This window comes from Parambassis ranga, chromosome 5 (assembly GCF_900634625.1).
Source record: "Parambassis ranga chromosome 5, fParRan2.1, whole genome shotgun sequence".
NCBI classification, from domain to species: Eukaryota; Metazoa; Chordata; class Actinopteri; family Ambassidae; genus Parambassis; species Parambassis ranga.
Window position 1 is genome coordinate 9,276,513 of NC_041026.1, and position 22,263 is coordinate 9,298,775.

Genomic DNA, 22,263 nt, shown 5'->3' on the forward strand with positions numbered 1-22,263 from the left:
TGTGTGTGTGTGTGTGTGTGTGTGTGCAGCCAGCAGCTCGTCACACGCTCACGCTGGCGTGGATGGGGAGCAGCAGCGGAGGCAGATCATTCTGCTGATCCCAGCACCTTTAGTTATTAAGGGAAGCACCAGCACCTCCTTGATCGGTTCCCTCCTCTTTTTTTTTCCTTTTGTGTGTGTGTGTGTGTGTGTGTGTGTGTGTGTGTTGCCAATCGCCATCCCACGACAGCCTACCCGGAGGAAAGGAGTCGGGGAGGGGAAAGCGAGGACACACCCGCACATACTGTACCCGGTGTACACGGCAAGGATGCTGCAGATAACATGAGGTGAATATCATCGACTGTCCCAAATTGGACATTTTTTATATATATATATATATATTTATACCTGCTCTGAAGACCTGATTGCTGCATCTGGTTGATCACCTTTGTGTGATTCCCGTGTCCAGTCGGAGCATTAACTCACATCCAGATATGAAAAATCTGTCTGCAGGTATGTATGCAATTAAATGTGGTTGTAACTTTGGGCATATGCACTAATGTGGGCAGAAGATGCATGCTGATCAGGAAAGGTTGCAGCTATATTCTTTAAAAAACGGGTTTTATTTTGTAAAAAAAAAAAAAAATGTGGCTCCCACTTTGTGAGTGGAGATGATGCAGAGAGGAGAGATACAGTTTTTCTCTTGGAACCTATTTCCTTCTATGGATCAATTATTTATAGATGTTTTTGAATATTTCAGAGACAGGCACCATTTCAAGACTAAAACGCTCCATCCAAACTAAACTGAAGTCCTTCATCAGGAGCCAGTTGTGTAATTTGTTTGCTATACCACGGTAAATCTTTAAAGTGTCTCCCACATCATTTGTGTTTGGACTGCAGTGCTTTTCTATGATATTCTAGACAGGATGCTGTCTGTATGAATTTGGTGTCTGCTGCATTGCCATATTCATGCATGGCTTCACTAGAAGAAGAGGGAGAAAAAAAAGGTAGTCCCATTCATTTCAGCAGATATTGTCCATTGCAGCACTTCAGTGTCCTAATTTATGAGCTGCTGTAGGTTTTGTTTGCCTGAGTTTACCTGCATTGGAGCAATTTATATGCAAGGCGGGTTGCTTATTTGCATATTAATTTTCCTCAAGTTTCCGTGAGCTGATTAATTTGGGTGCTGACAGCTTTCTCATGACAGAGGAACTTTATTTATATCAAGTGTTGACAGGGCGGCTTCATTTTCCTCTATTTTGAGCTGTTTGATGTTCAGACTAAAATTCCAGAACAAGTATTGAGTGCTGAATCATGTCTCGGCTCTACCTGACCTTGCTGTCTGTCTTTGCTTCTATCTGTTCCACATGCAGTCAGATCCTAGGCGACATCCTGTGGCCATCAGGTCTTTACAGTGTTGAGCCCCCTCCCTCTCCTGGCCCCCCTCCCTGCAGTTCTCCAGGCTGCAGGACCCAGACTCACTGAAAAGTGCAGGCTTCCTCCTCCTCCTCCCCCCCCTGCAGAATGACTGTTGCCACAGGCGACCCCTCTGACGAGGCGGCCGCTCACCCGGGGCACCCGCAGGACTACGACCCAGAGGCCGACCACGAGTGCTGCGAGAGGGTGGTCATCAACATCTCAGGGCTGCGCTTTGAGACGCAACTCAAAACCCTCTCCCAGTTCCCGGAGACTCTGCTTGGGGACCCCAAAAAGAGGATGCGGTACTTTGACCCTCTAAGGAATGAGTACTTTTTCGACAGGAACAGACCCAGCTTTGATGCCATATTGTATTACTACCAATCAGGAGGCCGGCTAAGAAGGCCGGTCAATGTTACCCTCGATATTTTCTCGGAGGAGATTCGCTTTTACGAGCTGGGCGATGAGGCCATCGAGATTTTCAGAGAAGACGAGGGTTTCATCAAAGAGGAGGAGAGGCCTCTTCCTGACAATGAGTTTCAGAGACAGGTGTGGCTACTGTTCGAGTACCCAGAGAGCTCAGGTCCTGCTAGGATTATTGCCATAATCTCTGTCATGGTCATCCTGATATCCATCGTCAGCTTCTGTTTGGAGACGCTCCCTATTTTCCGCAACGACGAGGATGACATGCACAAATCTCACGCGGAAGTCTTTTCACCAGAGACCAACACCACAATCATCAGCTACACCTCCACCTACTTCACCGACCCTTTCTTTGTCCTGGAGACTCTTTGCATTATATGGTTCTCCTTTGAGTTTCTAGTGCGTTTCTTCGCCTGCCCCAGCAAAGCAGGCTTTTTTGTTAATATAATGAACATTATTGATATTGTCGCCATCATCCCTTACTTCATCACACTCGGCACAGAGCTAGCAGAGAGGCCAGAGGATGGTCAAGCGGGTCAACAAGCCATGTCTTTAGCCATTCTCAGGGTCATCCGCTTGGTACGAGTCTTCAGAATCTTCAAGCTCTCTCGTCACTCTAAGGGGCTTCAGATTTTGGGTCAGACCCTAAAAGCTAGCATGAGAGAGCTGGGCCTGCTCATTTTCTTCCTCTTCATAGGAGTCATCTTGTTCTCCAGCGCCGTCTACTTCGCTGAGGCAGACGAGCCCGAGTCTCAGTTTGAAAGCATCCCGGACGCGTTTTGGTGGGCTGTGGTATCCATGACGACAGTGGGCTATGGTGATATGGTCCCGACGACGATCGGTGGAAAGATTGTGGGCTCCCTTTGTGCCATCGCTGGTGTGCTGACCATCGCTCTGCCCGTGCCTGTCATTGTGTCCAACTTTAACTACTTCTATCACCGCGAGACCGAAGGTGAAGAGCAGGCGCAGTATCTGCAGGTCAACGTGCCCAAAACCGACTCGGCGGAGGAGCTGAAGAAGAGCCGGAGCGGCTCCACCATCAGCAAATCGGACTACATGGAGATCCAGGAAGCTGTGAACAACAGCAACGAGGACTTTCAGGAGGAGAACCTTAAGACGGCCAACTGCACACTGGCCAACACAAACTATGTAAACATCACCAAAATGCTCACAGACGTGTAGTCATCTGTTACTTTTCGTCCCCGTCACAGCGGGAGATGTGGAGCCGTGCAGCTGGATGGGACGGGCGATGCACCCACCCCGGAAAAATCAAGGCAATAGAGTTCAGGACGTTGGTGATGATTGACTGAGGAAAAAAAAAATGAATACGAATACCATTCACTCCTTCTCTGCACTCATCCTGTCTGCTTCACTCTTACCATTGTGAGAGTGAAATTTCAAATTTTGCATTTCTGCATGGAGTTGGCTTTTTCTGTGTGGCTGTTTAAAAAAAAAAACTGCAAATTTCCTGCTCACAACAGTAGCCAAGAGTAGTGCACAAAAAGAGAACAAGGAAGCACAGCGAGGGGAAAAAAAACGCTTTTACAAAGAAAACAAGTAACACCACACTAACCCCGCTTTATCCCACCCACCCCTCACCCCTTACTCCCCCCCCCCCCCCACCCTCATTTCCCACAGGCACACTGCTCTCCATGCGCTTTCTGAAGAAGCCCTATAGTTATAGCGCGTTACATTATGCTGCTTCCTGAAGCCAACGAAACAAAAACTGTCTTATGCTACACCACTTAGGGATTTAAAAAAAAGATGTGTGAGCATAAAGCAAGCCCACTCCAGCACTGATACCCGCCCGTGGGTGACTTGTGACGAGGTTGGTGGTTAAGTACACCATGTTATTTCAAGGATGAATGACAGCCATCAGCGCTAAGCTTGTGGTTCGACACCTTTTTTTCCCAGTAGACATCAGTATCTGATGAATGACTGAGAATGGCCTTGAATTTTCACTGCTTTTGGTCTTACATGTACAAATATGTATTGCAATGCAAGCTTCCCTCCCTCCCTCCACCCCCACTTCCACCTGCCTTCCTCTCCTCCCACCCTCCCCTTCTCTGTCCATTCACCCAAACTGGTCTTACTGCAGAGCTTTGAGGACAACTTGAATGTTTCTTCTTTTTGTTTTTTGTTTTTTTTCACACGTACAGATCTTATTCACATAGATAGGGTAACTGTGACTTTACTGATAATAGCCTATAGTTAGGTAGGTGCTGTTAGTAGTAAACATAGTGCGTAGATTGTTGCATGACATTTTTTATCTGAATGAGAATTTCCACTTGTTTTCTCGACTGCCACTCGCTTCATCGCACCACTGTATATTTGTCTGCACACTGCCTTCTGTACAAATCCACACTTTTAAAACAGGATGCCTGCAGGTAGTAGCTGAACCAAAAGCTGTACGTTAAGAGGATTTCTTAAGGAATAATCACAAGTCCTCGTCAATAGTAACATTCCATGTAGAAGTCATTACCATTTAACTTCTGCCAGGTCGCTGTAAAACTGAGCTGTGATTTTGGAGCGTTAAAAAAAATAAAAAATAAAAAAAAAAGCTGCAGATGCGATAGACTTGCAGCACTGTTCACAGGATTATCACACGATCACGTCTTCATGATCAAAATAGCAATTTTTAAGGACTCGTGTATAGATAAAAACGCTTCCCCCTCTCCCCTTCCTGAACTGCCTTTTATCTGGGTTTACGCTGCTCTCCTAGTGTTGCATGACCTCAAAAAAAAAAAACATTCCTAGCATGCATTTAAGCTCAAAGAAGAAGCCTCTAAGGCAAAAAAACGTATAATTATAACAATAGACATGCTTATTTCTTATATATAAAACAATATGTACGTATTCAGACAGAACACATATACAGTACACAAATATTTTATCAGAGAATTAAAAAAAACTAAAATAGCAATGTTTAAGAGAAAGCAAGAGCCTTTCCACAATGTTCAGACCATTGCCATGTTTTTATTTATAATGGTAATATTAATAATAATAATAATAATAATTGTTCTGAGCACTGATGTTTTCCAGTTTCAGAGCCTGTTCAGAGTGCCAAAGACACACTCTCACTAGCCATTAAAAAAGGATAATCTGACACACATCTGTGGATTTAAACCCTCAATCTGTGAAGTAGTTGTTAAAAAAGAAAGCATCCTTAACCGGAGTCTCTCTGTTAAATGGAGCCCGCAGCTCAATCCGTCTTTAAAAAGTTGGCCTCAAACGTGAATAAGGTTCTGATTCTAGGACTGTGTCCAGCTACGATTCTCCACTGTCCGCTCAACACTGCCAAGGTAACAGTCAAAGGCAGTAACATCAATATGGGACGTGATCATTAGCAGCAGTGTAGCAGATATTGTCTAACCTAAGGGGTCCTCTGACTTCACTTCTCAGCCTCTTGCCTTTCTACATCTTCTCACAGATGTCTTATGTAATTAGAAAGGTGACGGGCTAGGAAGACGTCCGTAGCAAGAACTGTCGCCATGAATTCTGTCATGCAAGGAGATGTACATCTTTATTCTTAGGGTCTCGTTCAGCTCTCTGTGGCCTCGACCTGCAGAAGCGAAATGTTTTTTTTTTTAAAAACGCCACCGCTGCCAACAATATGTGCTCAGGATGCCTCGTCCAACTGCCTGACATGAGGCTTCTGAGGTCGTCTCTCTCTGTCCGAATCTGTGTTCGAAGGTGGTTTGAGATGTTAAAATGGTCTGTGACTCCAGGTAGGACCAGATTAAATAGTTACTTAGCAATATTCCCATAATCCTTTGTGTGGAGAAAGATGTACAACAAAACGAAAACCGGCCTCCATGACTAAGATCTTGTCGATCATCATTTGAGTATTGGTTTGAGTGTACACAGCTCGGAGTGTGTGTGTGTGTGTGTGAGAGAGAACCACTGAATGTCGGTGTCTTAGCCTGGTTGTACAGCTGCATTTATGCAACAGCCATTTGCATATCTGTGTATTGGGGTGGGGGGGGGGCACTCACAGTCTGACCAAAAATACTTGTCTATGCATGCAAATGCATCTTTTTGTCTTCTGTTTTTTATATTTTGAATTTAAGATAAATGTTACATGTTAACATTTATCTGTTATCTTTCATATCGGGCATGTAGCTGTAGCTTCAGCCAAATCCACTGTAGCAACTCTGCACGCTGAAGTTCACAATGTTGTTGTTGTTGTTGTTGAGAATCATTGGTTATTTCTGCTTAAAGCACAAAGCTGTGTAGGATCATCCTCATCTACAGACCTGCAGATTTAATCTGCACAACACTCTGATTCAGTGGAAACAAAAGTCAATTCACGTATATATATATATATATATATATATATATATATATATATATATATATATATATATACATCTCACCTGCTGAGGGACCCACCAGCAAATCCACTCCATGAGAAAGGGTGCCCAGCAGGGAATGCACTGAGAAACCTATGCAGAAATTGGTTATTAGCTGGTGGAGGAGGGGGGGATAAAGAAGGTGTAGGCATGGATTGTTTTTTTTTATGTTTTTTTTTTATCAGGCACCAATTCCATAAACAGAGCTGTCAGAGAGCATTTGAAAAAACAAAACCTCGACACTTTGCAATATTCTGCTGCTGTATGTCAAACACTCACACGTTAGCTGAATGTGAATATGAGCTGATGTCTGATCTCTGGCTTTGTCAGCTCTTTGAGACAAGGCTCCTATAAATAAATAGACAAATAAATAAATAATAAAACACTCATACATACAGGAAACAACATGATCAATATGCAAATCTGTACGCATGTGTGAGAACATTTTTTTCATTATTTTAACCCCTCCAGAGCCTGATAGTGTGTGGCATCCACTGCAACAAAATGTACAGATGTTCACCCCACCTCACCCCCACACCCCCAATCCCCCCAATCTCCCAATCCCCACCACCTCCCCCTCCTCGTATCATAGAGGCCTAAAACATCCATCAACATCGGTACAGTGGATAATAGATTTTCTTTCTATGAAATGAAATGTGAGAGAATAATGTAAATAACAACCACTGGATGATGGAGCAAAAACCATGTACTATATACTGTATGTGAAGTCTGGATTTAAAACAAAGTATTATCTGCACTTTACAACAAAAAGGACAATCTATGGACAAGAAAAAAAAAAACATGTGGAAATAAAATGCATATAATCCTTCCAAATGATCATAACCCTGACAAAGAAATATCAATAATGAAGCCAATAATAATTCAATCCAAAAGTCTTTGGTGTGTTTTTATTGTATTGTGTTCAGAATCATGTGATTTTTTTTTACCCACTCCCTCCACATCACAGTGTTCACAAAGGTATTCAGTCTGCAAATGATTTGAGATGCTAATTTTAGCCGAAGAGCATCTGTGCTGATATGAAATGCCACGAATCGATCAAAGGCCTCTTTGTTGTTATTCTTAGGACAAGGCGGCGTCTTTGTAGCTGCGGGCAGCGCAGAGGACATTTTCAAACGCCTCCCGGTGTCTTCAGCTTCTGCCTTCCTTTAAGTGCACAGTATATGCTCCCTGCAGTTTTAAAAGAGAGAGCAGGGTGTTCTATTAATAGTGTTTTTGTTGGAGAGATAGAGAGAGAGAGAGAGGGAGGAATAGGAGTAGGTGGAGGAGGAGACGGAGGGAAAAGGTGGGAAGGAGATGGCAAGATTATTAAAGAAAGCCTTCACAGTGAAGTTCTTGTGCTTCTGCGGCCCGATCCACATGTAACAAGACAGAACAGAGACAATGATGCAAACATCACTGTTTCTGTGCTCCTTCCAGATTCTGCTGTGTTTCACAGCTCTGCCCCTGAGCTCATGTTATCCTCCCGGGTTCATCTTTGCTAGAATGAACCCCGCACTCTGCCCACCTGACACCACATCTCCAAACCTGTGAGTGTGGCTGTTAGCCTGCCGCCTTGTCTTCTGCTGTCTATCTTTAGCCTGCTTGTGGTTTAACTACAGCACTGCACTGCGAGCACTCGGAGACTCTGCGCTGTAGTCATTAGTCTTGCAGTGCAGCACTCTGCAGCTTGCTTTGCTGAAACCAGGGCAAACAGGGGAGAGGCAGATGGGATTGAGCAGCCCGAACAAGGACGCAGGCAGCAGGAGCACAGCCCTGCTGCAGGTGGCCACCGCCGCGTCGCTGTTGTTGTTGTTAGGGACAGAGTGTGTGTGTGTGTGTGTGTTGTTTGTCAGGGATGGTAGCAGGCCCACAGGAGCACGCTTGAGTAGTCATGCAGGCCTGCACTGTGCTTACCAGCTTGTAATTAGGCGACAAGCGCTGTGGGACTTGGAGCTAATCCAACAGGGCTGCCCTGGCTGTGGACCACACCCCGCTGTTAGAAGGTGTTCAGCTTCACACTCATTAATTTCTGACCTGATATCAGTCAGTCAGGTGTTTCTGTCCTCACCTGTGTTTGAAAAAAAAGGCTCAGGTGAGGTCGGAGATGTTATAAATTAAAGTGATGTTGGCACCGCAGACGTTGTGTGTTCAGAGGCAACATGAAGGAGAAGGGATTACTGCCCTCTAGAGGTGTTGGTAAGGTAACTACACAATGTTTGTGCATTAAACACTTGTCAGGAAATCAGAAAAATGTGGAGCAAGGATTCAGATAGTTTTGTAAAAACGTATTGTAACATTCACACTGCACTGTCCACTTAAACACGGGCGTGTCCTCTGCATCAAGTTGTGTATTTTATTCATCATCTAATCAGTGAGATGGGATCAGTGCTGGGTTTTTTAGACATATGTCCACTTCTGTTTCTTCCACAGTCATATAGAGAATCAATACACTCATAGGCCTTCACAGTATCGTGCACACAGACCCTCCTCCACCCTCTGGGGGTGACAAATGGACTGGGTTAAGGTCAGCCAACCATGAATCCCATCTCATCTCACAAAGAAGCTGTCGGAGCGCCACCCGTCAGAGAGCTGATCCGGAGCTTATAAATGTACACAAAACCAGGAGACATGAAGTAATATATAACATACAGAGCCGCTGTGCATGGTGGAGAAAATCTTCTTTTACATAATGACAAGCTGGTCTGAATAAAAACACAGTGGGGGTAGAGGTCACGGGGAAACCGGTGATTATCTGGCTGCAGGACTCTCTGAGCTCCAGTACCAGGTGTCAACTGTGTATTTGTTTGGTACACAATGGCCTTCTGACCTGAGGTGATAAACACAGGGAGGCGCTGCTGTGGTGGAAGAAGGTTCAGCAGAGTCCAAGTAGAGCAAGTCTAGGAGCCCGAGCGGTTAGAGCGTTAGTCTGCAGAAAGGCCAGATTCATGAATGAAAGGATGGAGCAGGATCTACTTTGTCACCTGAACTAATGGCCTCCTAATGGTTTACTGATGCTTTATTCATTGATGGAAGCTAAGCTAAGCTAAGCTAACCAGTTTCAACTGTAAGTTTGGTATATGAATGATTTATTAAGTAATCAAAGATGCTAGAAACATTTTTTATTAACAGGAAGTGTATTAAAACATGTGTTTTTGGAGCTAAGCTAGCCACAAATGCTGCACATGTATACACTCACCACACAGTGTGGACATTAAAAATGTACGAGTGTTTATGGAAGCTGTGAGGACACGTAAAAGCAGCTAAACGCATAAAATGAAACACTTTGTGGTCATCAGTCCATATTGATGATGGATGTATGCAGCCACAATGACATTTATCAGTAAATCAAGCTTTAAACTGTGAAAACATTGAGCCGTCTGTCACAGCTGTGGTTAAACTCAGGCACAGTCCGACCAGTAAATCACTGAGGACGGCTGCATCCCTGCAGCTGGCTGCATGCACATCTGCTGGGAACCATTTCCAACATGCAGACCAGGGAAAGAATGTCAGCGGCTTTAAATATCCTGCCCGAGTTAATATTTTATCAACATCTCAGTCCCTGGGCCTCTTCCCCCTTTTTTTTTACATCCCACTTCCAGCTCTGAGATTGTGCGCAGAGCGGGAGCGGCCGCTGTAAAGCCGCTGCGCTGCTTTTCCTTTAGACGTTTTTAACGTCTGGCGCAAACACAGACACTAGAAAATGTTCTTAACGCTGCAGATATGAAGACAGTTTTGTCAGAGAAGGAATTATTTGGAGAAAATGAAACGAGGGCATCCAAATGGGCACTTAGATCAACAAACGTGATTAGCTGAGCGGCAGCAGAAAGGAGGGCTGCCGGCTCTGTGTGTGAACATGTCCTGCTGCATTCACTGAGTTTATTCATTATGTATGCGATGATCTCTTGACGAAGAGACGGCCTCTTACCTCAGACAAAGTGTTGTCATCACCGTGTGGATGACGCCGCTGGTGTACTCGACAAAGACAGAAGCCTAGCTGTGCATGTGTTTTTAAACAGAGACCAACTTCCTGGTTAAACCTCATCATTTTTCATGTGCAGTGTGTAGATTATCTGGACAGCTGGCACTGGTTTCTTTCCTATTTAATCCCAGATTATTTGTTTATTAGCGTCAGTGTTTTTACTACTGAAGAACAAGTTACACAAAGAGTGAGTGTTAAACTGTAACAGCAAGAAGCTGGATGAGAACCTTATTGTTTCCTCCCACTGTTCCCCTCCTGACCACTAGATGGAGCCAGTTTTCATGTTAGCTCTTTTCCTGAATGTTTACAGCCTTGCTAATCTTTTATTAGCATCAGTCTGTGTTTTTTGCTGGAGGGAGGACATCAACAAAAGAAGGTTCATGTTAATGGAGTTTAGTCAGAAAAGTGTGTGCTCTCATATTTGACACCACTTGTCTAAAACATTAAACATTTAATGCTTCTTTGTGAACGTGTCACTGCTGGCAACTAAGGGTGACCAGTTAACAAAGAGTTAATCCTTCCTAACCATTAATTAAGAAGAATTAGAAGCTAAATTTCAGACTGTATGCTAAACAGTGTTTTAGACAGCATTATTAGCATGTTGTAGAACTAGCCTGCTAGCTTAAATAGTCTCTGTTGTGGTGTAGCAGATTGTTGATTGTTTATTATTGTAGCCAATAATTCATAATAAGGATATTATTATAGAAGGAGCAGAAGGGATTCAGCACTTTCAGCTGCTTTCCGTGACACCGCTGTTTAAACGCATAATAAACTCAAACAGTGTTGTTGACTCACCTTTCTCTCTCTTGTTGGATGGAGGTGAACAGGTTGGTGGTAACTATTTTTCAGGACACACTGTTTATTATTATCGTGTTCGGATCTTCTTTTGTTTTTGTTTTTTTTACAGGATCAGTTTCCACTGATCCACATGTCGTTGTGGCTGCAGAGAGGAATGGTTTATGAATGTGTGTGTTTCCAGACACACTCTGATGTTTGCCTTGTTTGCCCCTAACCCTCACTATTGTAACACCTGACCTAAACCAGTAGTTTTTCCATTTCAATTGTATTTAAACAGCACCTTTTACAGTCTAAATTGTCTCTACCACACTTTGTTCTTAAGCAGACTCTTCTGGTCACCAGGTAAACACAAAAATATCAGTTTTACATGGAACGTCGGTCAGGATTTTGTGTATCACCTGATCCTAAACGTCTCATCATATAAGAAACAGGAGCTGGTTGGCCTGCTGACATAATGGGGTCCATGGGTGGAGTTTTCATGTCAGGTGTAAGAAATGAGGAGCGTCCCCTCATTTATTATTCATGTTTGACCAAAGGGAGTGAAGCAGGAGAAACCATGTGGAGAAATGATGTTTTTATCGTGTGTGTCATTCTGAAACCGCATCCCACAGGGGGTTAAATGCCACATCACACTCAAAGGTGCGATACACAGACAGCTGCACACACTGAGAGGACAACTTCTCATTGGCCAGTTTGTCTTATTATCAAAGACTCGCTGCTGTGGGATATCCAGTGATATCACGTCTGCGATGTTAAAGATTCATGGCTGCTTCATTCTCCTGAAGCAGCAGCCCGTGCAGCTACACCATGGCAACAATGACCGGCAGCGTTCCACTGGATACCCAGTGTTTGCTGCTGAATACCTGTGTGTGTGTGTCCCCAACAACATGGCAGCAAACAGGGCTTTTCATCACCTCTGAGACTCACACACACACACACACACACGCTCACACACGGAGGTATCTGATTGCTGCACATACCAACACAGGCAGGCTGTACAAAGCAACCAGAGACCTCGTGAGGCTTCAACACAAGAGTTTGGTGCAGAAATATTTTATAAGCCAACAAGAAATGGTGTTCCAGGAGAATGTTTCAGTGTCGGGGAATTACAGGATGGCTAGCCGTGTGGGCCCCCTGCCTCATGTGGGAGATTTACCTATCCATGTGTTCATATTTTAATGTGTGTAACAACAGGCTTTTATTGAACTTCAAGCTAGTCAAGCTAGCTGCTCTTTGAAGCTCTGTTTACGTATATTATCCATGGAGGTAACGAGGAGAGCTGTCATAGATAGGAGCCATTTTCTTGAGTACAAATTACTTACCTGACACATGAGCCAAAACACTTCCCTCTGCACATTTTCATTAGTGTTGTCCTGCTCTGGCCCCACCCACAGCCCCCTGTTTAACCCTTAATCCTGCTGACCTCACAACATTAAAATTCTCAGTGAAGGTTTTTAAAAAAATTCACAATAACCAAGGTTTTATATGGCTGCCAGCATCGTCTGAGGCTCCCTTAACACAGATAGATCTGTATTGGCACATTTTTTTGTCCAATAAAGAGACACTTTTGTACCATAATACACAAAAAAACAGATGCTTGGCATAGTTGGTCCAGCAGATCAGCAGCTCTCTAACCACACGGCAGGCTTCACACTTTAAGGTAATTCACTTCTAAATACATTAAATTCCCTTCGCAAACATCTTTTCTTTGACAACTGCCATGATCATTATCATGTCTGTCACGGTAACCCTCCCTGTGTTTATCGACATGTTTCAGTCTGGACCGAAGTGATGCTTTGACAGACGAACATGGCTCTGCCCACACAGGTAGGGATGCATAAAACATGACATCCTCAAGGCTTTGTTTTTTTCCCCCCTCTTCTCCCTTCACTCTGTCAACCCCCACTGACTTTCAACGAACAGTAAATGGACAAGAGCGAGGGCAGAGAGGTGAAAGCATGGATTAAAGCTGGCACGTGACCAGAAAATCCTACGCACGAGTGTGAAATATGATAGAGAGCCAAGCAAGAGCACCTGGCAGGCGGACGGGCAGGTTCAGGACTTTACCAGCGATGAGAAAAGTGAGCCCCGTGCTGCACAAACAGAGGTCCACTTACAGTTCTGGCTGGTTACACTGATGGGGTGGACAGACAGACAGGCAGACACTCAGACAGGCAGTCAGAAACACAGACAGACAGGCAGACAGACAGGCAGGCAGGCAGGCAGTGAAGGTTGTATTATGTTGTTGCCACAGTATAATTATAGTAATAATAGTAATAATAATAATAAAGGGCGTTTCCCTGCACTGAAGCTGAGGAGCAGGCCGGATTTGTTTGTTTGCGTGCCGCCCCCCCCAGACTGAGCGAATCAACTCAAACCTTGTTGTCATTGGAAACATCTGTCTCGTTTGTGGCGTGTTTAACTGTTGACACCTCACGCTCCTTAAGACTCTACCATGGCCTGGGCAGATTTTTAATCTCGCTGGATGCGTGAGTGAGTTTGGACGAGCTTATTTTCCTGCTGCACAATGAGGTAAATTCAGTTTTAATGCTTTTAATTCTAAAATGAACAGGTAAATACTGTTATGGTGATTTGATTTTGATGATTTCTGTGCACTGTAATTCATTGTTTAAATGTTTCACTCATCTGTTGTTGTTGTTGTGATGTTGTGTACATAACAACAGGCGACATGAGAAGACGAGGAGGAGGCTCGCTGTAACTCAGGAGGACCGCCTGCAGCCATGGAAGCTCCCTGTCCATGGTGAGCAGTGTGAATGTCAACACTGTGTGTGTGTTCATTCTTCCTGTGTGGTTGTCGGCTTGTTGTGTTGTTGAATGAACGTATAATCTGAACCAGTGCGGACTGTGGTGTTAAATGCTGTGGCTGGTTTGTTGTTGTGCGCTCGCCTCCTCTCGCCATGTTGCGTCCGTGGAGTCAGCCAAGATTAGCTCTTGTCTTTTGATTAGTGAGGCTGGAAACAATCCAGACATTTCAATTAAGTCTGTAGTATTTAGTCTGTGAGGGTCGCCCTGCCAGCTGATGTTACATAATCTCCTTAGTGGAGTCAGAGAATCAGCACAGGCGTCGTTATCAACTGCAGACCTAAACCTCAGTTCAAACATTAATGAGAAGTGTCGATACAGACGACAGGGAACACTCTGCTGTTATTTGACTGATAAATAAACGTCTGTTGAGTTTACCTGCTGACAGGAAAGCGTCTTTGCACTCACCTTAGTTCTGCCATGTGGAAACCAACAAGGACAACCCAACGAAACTGGAATCAAGAAAAACATGAATGAATGTGACGTTCAGCGGAGAATCTTTAACTTCAACATGACCCTCTGGGGGTTGAAAAATCAACTGACCAACTTTACAACAATAAGTCTGTTTATAGACAATAAACAAACAAACAAACACAGTTTTGGTCTGTGTACATCATCGCCATTTTCCCCTCTCTTGGTTAAGCAGACTCAGTTGCTGCCAAGATCCTGACCCCTGGAGCCTCCACACAGCAAGAGAACTGCTCTCCAGGAAAGAAACCGTTACTGTGGACTGGTTTATTTCAAATAACTTTGAAATCTATTAAACGTCCTGACAGATCTTCAGATCTTAACATGTTGACACCACATATAAAACAGCACTTTGTGTGAAACATGTGAGATTAGCTGTTAGTCTCTATAGAGGTTCATATCACTCGGGACCTGATCTGGAACCCCTGGATTTGAGGATATAAACAGGGCTATAAATTCCCTTCTCACCCCTTCCTGGGTGGTGTGTCTTCCTCAATCTTGGGTCCTCTACCAGAGGCCTGGGAGTTCGAGGGTTCTTCGCAGTATCTTTGCTGTTCCTAGCACTGCGCTCTTCTGGACTGAGAGTTCGTTGACGTTGTTCCTGGGATCTGTTGGAGCCACTCTCCGAGTTTGGGGGTCACAGCCCTGAGGGTTCCAATAATAACCACAGGGACCACTGTTACCTTCACCTTCCACACCTTTTCTAGCTCTTCTTTAAGCCATTGGTATTTCTCCAGTATCTCCGTATGTTGCCATCACTTGGGATTCATAGTAGTGGATATATATATACATATATATATATATATGTATATATACATATACATACATATATACACACATATATACATGTATACATATATATATACACATATATACATATATATGTATATATATATGTATACATGTATATATGTGTGTATATATACATATATATGTATATATATATATATATATATATATGTATATATATATATATATACATATATATGTATATATATATATATATATATATATATATATATATATATATATACATATATACGTATATATATACATATATATATATATATATATATATATATATATATACATATATATATATATATATATAATTTTGAGGAATATTTTGTGATTTGTTTTGTCCGATGTGGTGTCAAAAGGTCATGATGAAGATGTATATTTTGTTCTTCATGTAAACATTATGAAAGGACTCGCAGCTTCTAGTGTCATAAATCATAAATCCAAACCTGACCTGAGAGACTCCTGGTCACTTCAGGTCTGTTTGGCTCAGCTGTTCTCTAAATCCACAAACACACCACAGCAGCTTACCTAACAGTGTGTTTTCAGCTGACTGTGGAGATTTTTTTTTTTTTCGGTATACAGGAGCTGTTGCGCCCTTGTGTGCTCCTGACCCAACCTTGTACATTATTTGCAATGAAGAGGACCTCTGCTGCAATATATAGGATTACTAGACTGGAATAACCAGCTGCCTTTACAACCGCTATAAGATTACGAGGCTGGAATATCTAATCCGTGCTACCTGACATGCACTTTGAAATCCTGTCACCCCCTTAATGGATGAGCATATGAGACTGAATTTCACAGGATGAGTTCCTGACCAGCCCGTGTTTAACATCAGTTTCCTGGTGTTTGTGTTCAGTCTGTTGTTTGCATATTTCTTGACCCTTGAAATGTCACACTGATGAGAATGTCTCTGAAATGTGACTAGTCTCTCTCTGTTGCAGCAGAGAATATTCTGTTAATTCTGCAGCTCTGCTCGGCTACACACAGCTTTCCGTTTTAGCTCATTGTTCAGCTGTCAGGCCCACGGCCTATTGTATGAAGCTGCTTCCACTGAATCCCACTGTGCACCACAAGCTCAGCACCTAATCTCTGCACATAAATATGCAGCATTGGTGTGCAAAGGGAAAGGTTTTTGTACCTGCAGCTTTCTGGTTTCTCTTTGTATACTGAGTATTATTGACTCGTCACATTTGAGCTGTGCAGGTAAACAATTTGTTTGTGGAGAGCAACAGAAGCAGAGTTCACTGTGATACCTTGTGGGCAGCGAGCCAGGATGTTGCATTTGTCAAGAGACTTTAAAGGAAACTTCATAGACTGTGTGGAGTTTGCACGTTCTCCCTGTGCTTGCGTGGGTTTTCTCCGGTTGCTCCGGCTTCCTCCCACAATCTAAAGACGTGCTTGTTAGGTTGATAAGTGACTCTAAATTAGGCGTGAGTGTGAGTGGTTCTTTGTCAGTGTATGTCGCCCTGTGATGGACTGGTGACCTGTTCAGGGTGCACCCCACCTCTCACCCGTAGATAGCTGGGATAGGCTCCAGCCCCCTGTGACCCTGCACTGCAGGACAAAGCGGGCTCAGATGATGGATGGATGGATGTTTTGATGATGGATGGATAGTTTCATCTGCAGGTGGTGATACAGACAACATAATTTGCTAATTTTGTGAAACCGGAAAGATGCTGCCATGGAAACAGCCATGAGGTCAATCCTCTTCTTGTTTCCAATATGTGTGAGATTAATGTTCATGCTGTATGTCACAACTCATTTTACAATGAGCTTCCCAGAAGTTGAGAACCAACTCAAGTGAATGTAAAAACCTCAGGGTAATGGAAACCCATGCCATTCATCCATTTTTTCACCTGCTCTGTCCTGTAAAGGGTCCCAGAGGGGCTGGAGTCTTTTTTTGTTGTTGTTATTGAAGAATCCAATACGTTCAGGTGTCAGAGCTAAAATCTATTTTTCCTAATCAAATGTTACTATTTCTATCAGGTGGCTCAAAGTCAAGCTCCATGAAGGTGTGCAGGAGGTGTTTATACCTATGCAGCGTCAGTAATGTTCACACACCAGTCTGCTGATGGAGGAATTGCTTTGTCAACACAGTCTGTTAAGGTGACAGTGTCACCAGGGAGAGGGCTGGACACAGGAGGAGTGAAGGGGAGGGAGGGGGGGGTGGCGGATGATGGATGGAGGGCTGTGTGGAAGGACAGAGAGAGGGACGTTATCCCCTCTGGTACCCTGTCAGGACTCCAGAGACGAGTGACACTGCAGTTACTGCAGTCCACCTTATCCCGGAGCTCATATCTTACCCGTTTACCTCCCCTTTCCCACTTTTCCTGACACAAATCGTTTTGCAGGGGAATGGATTGATTATTTACCCTCCCAGTCTGTCTCAAGCAGTCTATGATCACGCCCTCACTGTCCATCTCCCTGTCTCTCTGTGCTTGTAACAAATTCTATTATAAAGTGTTTAAGTGTCAGGTCATGCATTCGACTCAATGCCTTCTCAATGATGTGTCAGGATGCTGCAGGATCACACAAGAAAAAGGTCTCTATGTTATTGAGGGTGTCAGGTCAGCGGAGGGATGTTTGTGTGCACATCTGTCATTCTACTCTTTATGTATGGATGCACACGAGAACACATAATGAGATTTCTGGAGATGACTGATGGTGCATGAGAAAGTCTTAAAACTGTTCCTGTGACCTTGAAGCTATGCGCGCCCGTCGTGCCTGCAGCGGTCCTGCTCACGCCGCAATGTTACAGGGGACCAGCAGAGAGCCAGCTCCTGGCTGCAGCAGGAGGAGAGATGCAGGACTGTGTTCTGGCTTTAAGGCATCTGGTTCTCTATCAGGTAACCCGATATTCAACCTATGTTGCCAAATTGGCCGTCCTTCTGAAAAAGTACACGATTAACTTCGATTTAAGTTCCTCCTCCTCCTCAGGAAAATTCAGCAAGACTTAAAAAAAGGATCTTGGTAACTGGGATGTAAGCATTTATAATAGAACTTGTCACATGTCTTCAAAAAACTTGAATAATCTGACAAACCTTCAAGGTGCAGCAGAAAGTGAAAACTTTTCTCTATTAACCCTTATTAACCCTCTTAGCATGCCTATAATAAAAACTAAATCCCTGTGGAAAAAGTCCAAGCAAGGTCCTTCTTAAGTCTTGTTTTGCCAAACTGAAACTGACATTTGTTTATAGATTTGCAGAGAAAAGAGTTGGCTTCGAATACCAGTGTCAATATGTGTTACTAAGGATGTAAAGATGCCCCTGGGCAGATGTGGGCAGCTGCAGGTATTGAGAGATATGACAGGTCCTGTATCAGGGGAGAATACAGCTCATTCCCCAAGGTGAGGGGGGATTGGATGATCCTGCATGTGGAAGCTTACTCTGCAGGAATAGTGGGGGGAAGAGTGGGTCCCACACTCCCTTTGCCTCATCAAACGACGATTGGCTCCCGCAGAGTGAATCTCCTATCACAGAGCCTACCTATAACGTCCCCCTGCTGACGGAGGAGGGAGCAGGCAGAACAAAGCCAGGTGACCCCCCCATCACATTTAAAATACAGTGAGCTGCCTGTACATGCTTGTTTTTTTCAGTTTTGTGTATGTGTGGGTGTGTGCGCCTGTGCACCTTTGTTGTGAGTATGTATGGGTACCTCTGGTGTCTATGGTTTCGTTTACGGTGTTAAATTACCCAGTGGGAGCTTTAATAGAGCTACAGACACTCTTGATTGTGAGTGTGGATGAGGGAGAGTGAAGGGAGTCAGAGCGGAGCCGGCAGGCAGGATAAGAGAGGGTACAGCAACTTCTGCCGAGCCGGGACGCCGGTGAGTAGTGCATGCACCTGCACACAGCTGGATTGAAACTTTTATCATTGTGTTTTTGTGTGTTTTTGGCACTTTGATGCTTTGATCTGATAAGAACAGTGATGGCAGCGTGTCTTTCAGAGTCAGAGAAGCTAAGTTCGACCAATTGTAGATTTTAGCTTCAAAAAGTTTCTCTTACAGTGAATAGATGCCAGAATGTAGAACTGCACTTTTCACTTCTCTGTGTCTTCATGTTGTCATTTCTCTTGGACTCAGTTACCTTCCTTCGCTGACACAGCACGATCAATACGCTTATTTTTTTACATAAGCTCATCTATATGATATCCTTACATAAGAAGATTCAATTCTCCATCCTGGACTGTTATGTTATCTGCTACACTGCGAGTGGAAATAGAGCCTCATGAGCCTCATCGAGTCTCACTGGGCCCTCAGTGTCAAGTGGACACAGAGGTTGCAGCTTAAAAGCGTGTGTCGGGATTTGGTTACCTGTCAGAACCAGACAAATGGAATGATAAACAGCTACTTAGAGATAAAGTAAACGTGATGCTGATAGACTATCCTGAACCCGACCAGGGCTGGATTAACCTGAGTCACTGGTTAGAAACATACAATCACACATTTTATATAAAGAAGGAGAAATGCTTTTTCTTTTAGTTTTTGTTGAGCTTCTGTTTAGTTCTTTCTGTTGAGTCTTAGAGATTCAGAAGCCTTTTTTTTTTTCCACGAGGAACTAAAACAGATTCGCAGCACATGATCAGCAATAATACAATCCATACTCCGTGTAAGCACTTTCACAGCTAAACCTGCAGAGTTTGTGTTTTCGTTCGGGTCACGGGAGAGATTTGTGAGGAAAAAAAATGACTGTTCAAGCAGAGTATCAGATGGCTGGTTCTCTGCTGATGCAAACATGACTGACAGAAAAACCTCTTTACCAACAAACTACATTGAAGCATGTCACAAAATATTAACACTATATCCCCCTTTTTTCTTCTCCTCTGTTTTCAGATCTTCAGAGAGCTGAATCCAAACGTATAGCTGCCTGAATGATAACCAGGAGGAGGGAGGCGCTGCCAGGACCTTCAGCGTGGCACAGTTTGTGGCGTCTCCTCTGTCTCCTGAACCAGGCTGATAGACGGAGCTGTGGCTAGTGACCAGACAGGCGATGGAGGTGCCGCTTGTTAACTTTGAAAACATGGATGATGTTGGCATCAACCTGGGTGACCCGAGCGACTCCGGGTACCCGACCTCACCCACCTCAGAGGCTCCGGATCAGAATCTGTTAACTCACCGCTTGGCTTCTCCACAGCAGTCGCCGCGCAGAGGACGACGTGGAAATTCTTCCGGTCAAGATGGCTTGTCACCATCCACTCCACCGACCACTAAAGCGAACTCCAGCAGTGGCAGTTTAATCTCGAACCTAAAGCTCCTGATCAACAGCGAGTCTCCCACTGACAGCGTCTTCAGTAAGATGCCGAAGGATTATTATGAAAACGAAGATCTGTTTGAAAAACACTGCATGGAAGAAAAAGATGAGAAAGTTGTTATCAATATTTCAGGCCTGATGTTTGAAACCCAACTCAGCACCCTGAATAGGTTTCCAGAGACAGTGCTCGGTGATCCTATGAAGAGAATAAGATACTTCGACCCGATGAGAAATGAGTACTTCTTTGACAGGAACCGCCCGTCTTTTGATGGTATTCTCTACTACTATCAGTCAGGTGGGAGAATCCGCAGACCAGCCAATGTTCCCTTAGATGTTTTTGCTAATGAAATGGTTTTCTATCAGTTGGGCCATGAAGCTATGGAGCAGTTCCGTGAAGATGAAGGGTTTATCAAAGAGCCCGAAGTCCTTTTGCCCACCAATGAACTCAAGCGCCAGTTCTGGCTCCTGTTTGAATACCCTGAGAGCTCCAGTGCAGCCAGATCTGTAGCTCTTGTTTCTGTGTTTGTCATCGTGATTTCTATCTTCATCTTCTGCCTGGAGACTCTGCCAGAGTTCAGAGACGACAATGACTTTATTCCAGGTTTAACCCAGATGATGAACGGCACTAAAGACAGTTCAGTCCCTCATCCTGCTGCTAAAAACGTGGTGGCGTATCTCACAGACCCCTTTTTCATAGTGGAGACTATATGCATCATTTGGTTCTGCTTTGAGGTCGGTGTCCGCTTTGTGGTTTGCCCCAGCAAAAGTGATTTCTTCAATAACATCATGAATATCATTGACATTGTGTCTATAATTCCGTACTTTGTGACCCTGGGAACAGAGCTGGCGACCTCGCCTGACGATGACATGAACTCCAGTCAGAACATGTCCTTGGCGATACTGAGAATCATCCGACTGGTGAGAGTCTTCAGAATCTTTAAACTTTCCCGACACTCGAAGGGGCTTCAGATTTTGGGGCAGACCCTAAAAGCCAGCATGAGGGAACTCGGGCTGCTCATCTTCTTCCTTTTTATCGGAGTCATCCTATTCTCAAGTGCCATCTACTTTGCAGAAGTGGATGAGCCCCAGACGCAGTTCGTTAGCATCCCTGACGGCTTCTGGTGGGCCGTGGTGACGATGACCACCGTGGGTTACGGAGACATGTGCCCCATCACCATGGGAGGCAAAATGGTGGGCACCCTCTGTGCCATTGCCGGTGTCCTGACAATTGCGTTGCCCGTCCCTGTCATCGTCTCCAACTTTAACTATTTTTACCACCGTGAGACAGAGCAGGAGGAGAAGCAGGTGATGGATGCAGCTGCAGAGGCTGCCCAGAAAATGTCAGCTGCTAACAAGTATGGAAGCACACTTTCACTAAACAAAAGCAACGGCACCTGGCAGAATGAGAAAAACGGCATGCACTGATAGAGAAAGCATTTAACTACACAAAGGGCAAACAGACACACACACATGGACATAACACAACATATCCGTTTAGAGGGAGACGCTGGGTGACCAGGTCACCTCTCTCTTGTTTTGTACTCCAAACATTGCAGCATTTGTGCAGACTATTACAGTATTAATAGGCACTGTGTGGTTAGACAGCCTTTACACAAGATGCCTGCCTGCATGTGGATGTGTCAAAGTGCAATTAACACAACTACTATGTCAGTTAAGTTGGATGCAGTGACTGAAACGTGTAATTCTTATCTTTTATCCAGTGCAATTTGAAGAAAAATGTGATACTGTAGGTGACGTAAGCTGAAAAATGTCCTTCTGGTAGCAGAGTAATAAGTTCATCCCACGGAAGAAAAGTAATTAAAAGCTCATATTACAGTCATGGCTGCATGTTAGTCCTCACCATATTCAGCTAAATCGTACAGCAGAAGCGGCCTGGCATGATGCTCAAGGACGAGGCGAGCATGTCCAGCGTAAGGCAAGAGGACATCAGCGCACACGTTGTCTTATCAGCA

The 22,263-nt window shown here is 44.2% G+C and overlaps 2 protein-coding genes across 2 annotated transcripts; both read left to right on the forward strand.

The window, feature by feature from the left end:
- The first annotated feature begins 1,503 nt into the window (after window positions 1–1,503).
- LOC114436012 (potassium voltage-gated channel subfamily A member 2) lies at window positions 1,504–3,601 on the forward strand. Its single transcript, XM_028406045.1, has one exon. It carries the CDS (start codon window positions 1,504–1,506, stop codon window positions 2,998–3,000), a length of 1,497 nt encoding a protein of 498 aa, XP_028261846.1. The 3' UTR covers window positions 3,001–3,601.
- Window positions 3,602–20,020: 16,419 nt separating this feature from the next.
- On the forward strand, window positions 20,021–21,749 carry LOC114436026 (potassium voltage-gated channel subfamily A member 10-like). The gene has a single exon (XM_028406064.1). It carries the CDS (start codon window positions 20,030–20,032, stop codon window positions 21,713–21,715), a length of 1,686 nt encoding a protein of 561 aa, XP_028261865.1. The 5' UTR covers window positions 20,021–20,029; the 3' UTR covers window positions 21,716–21,749.
- Window positions 21,750–22,263: the final 514 nt, after the last annotated feature.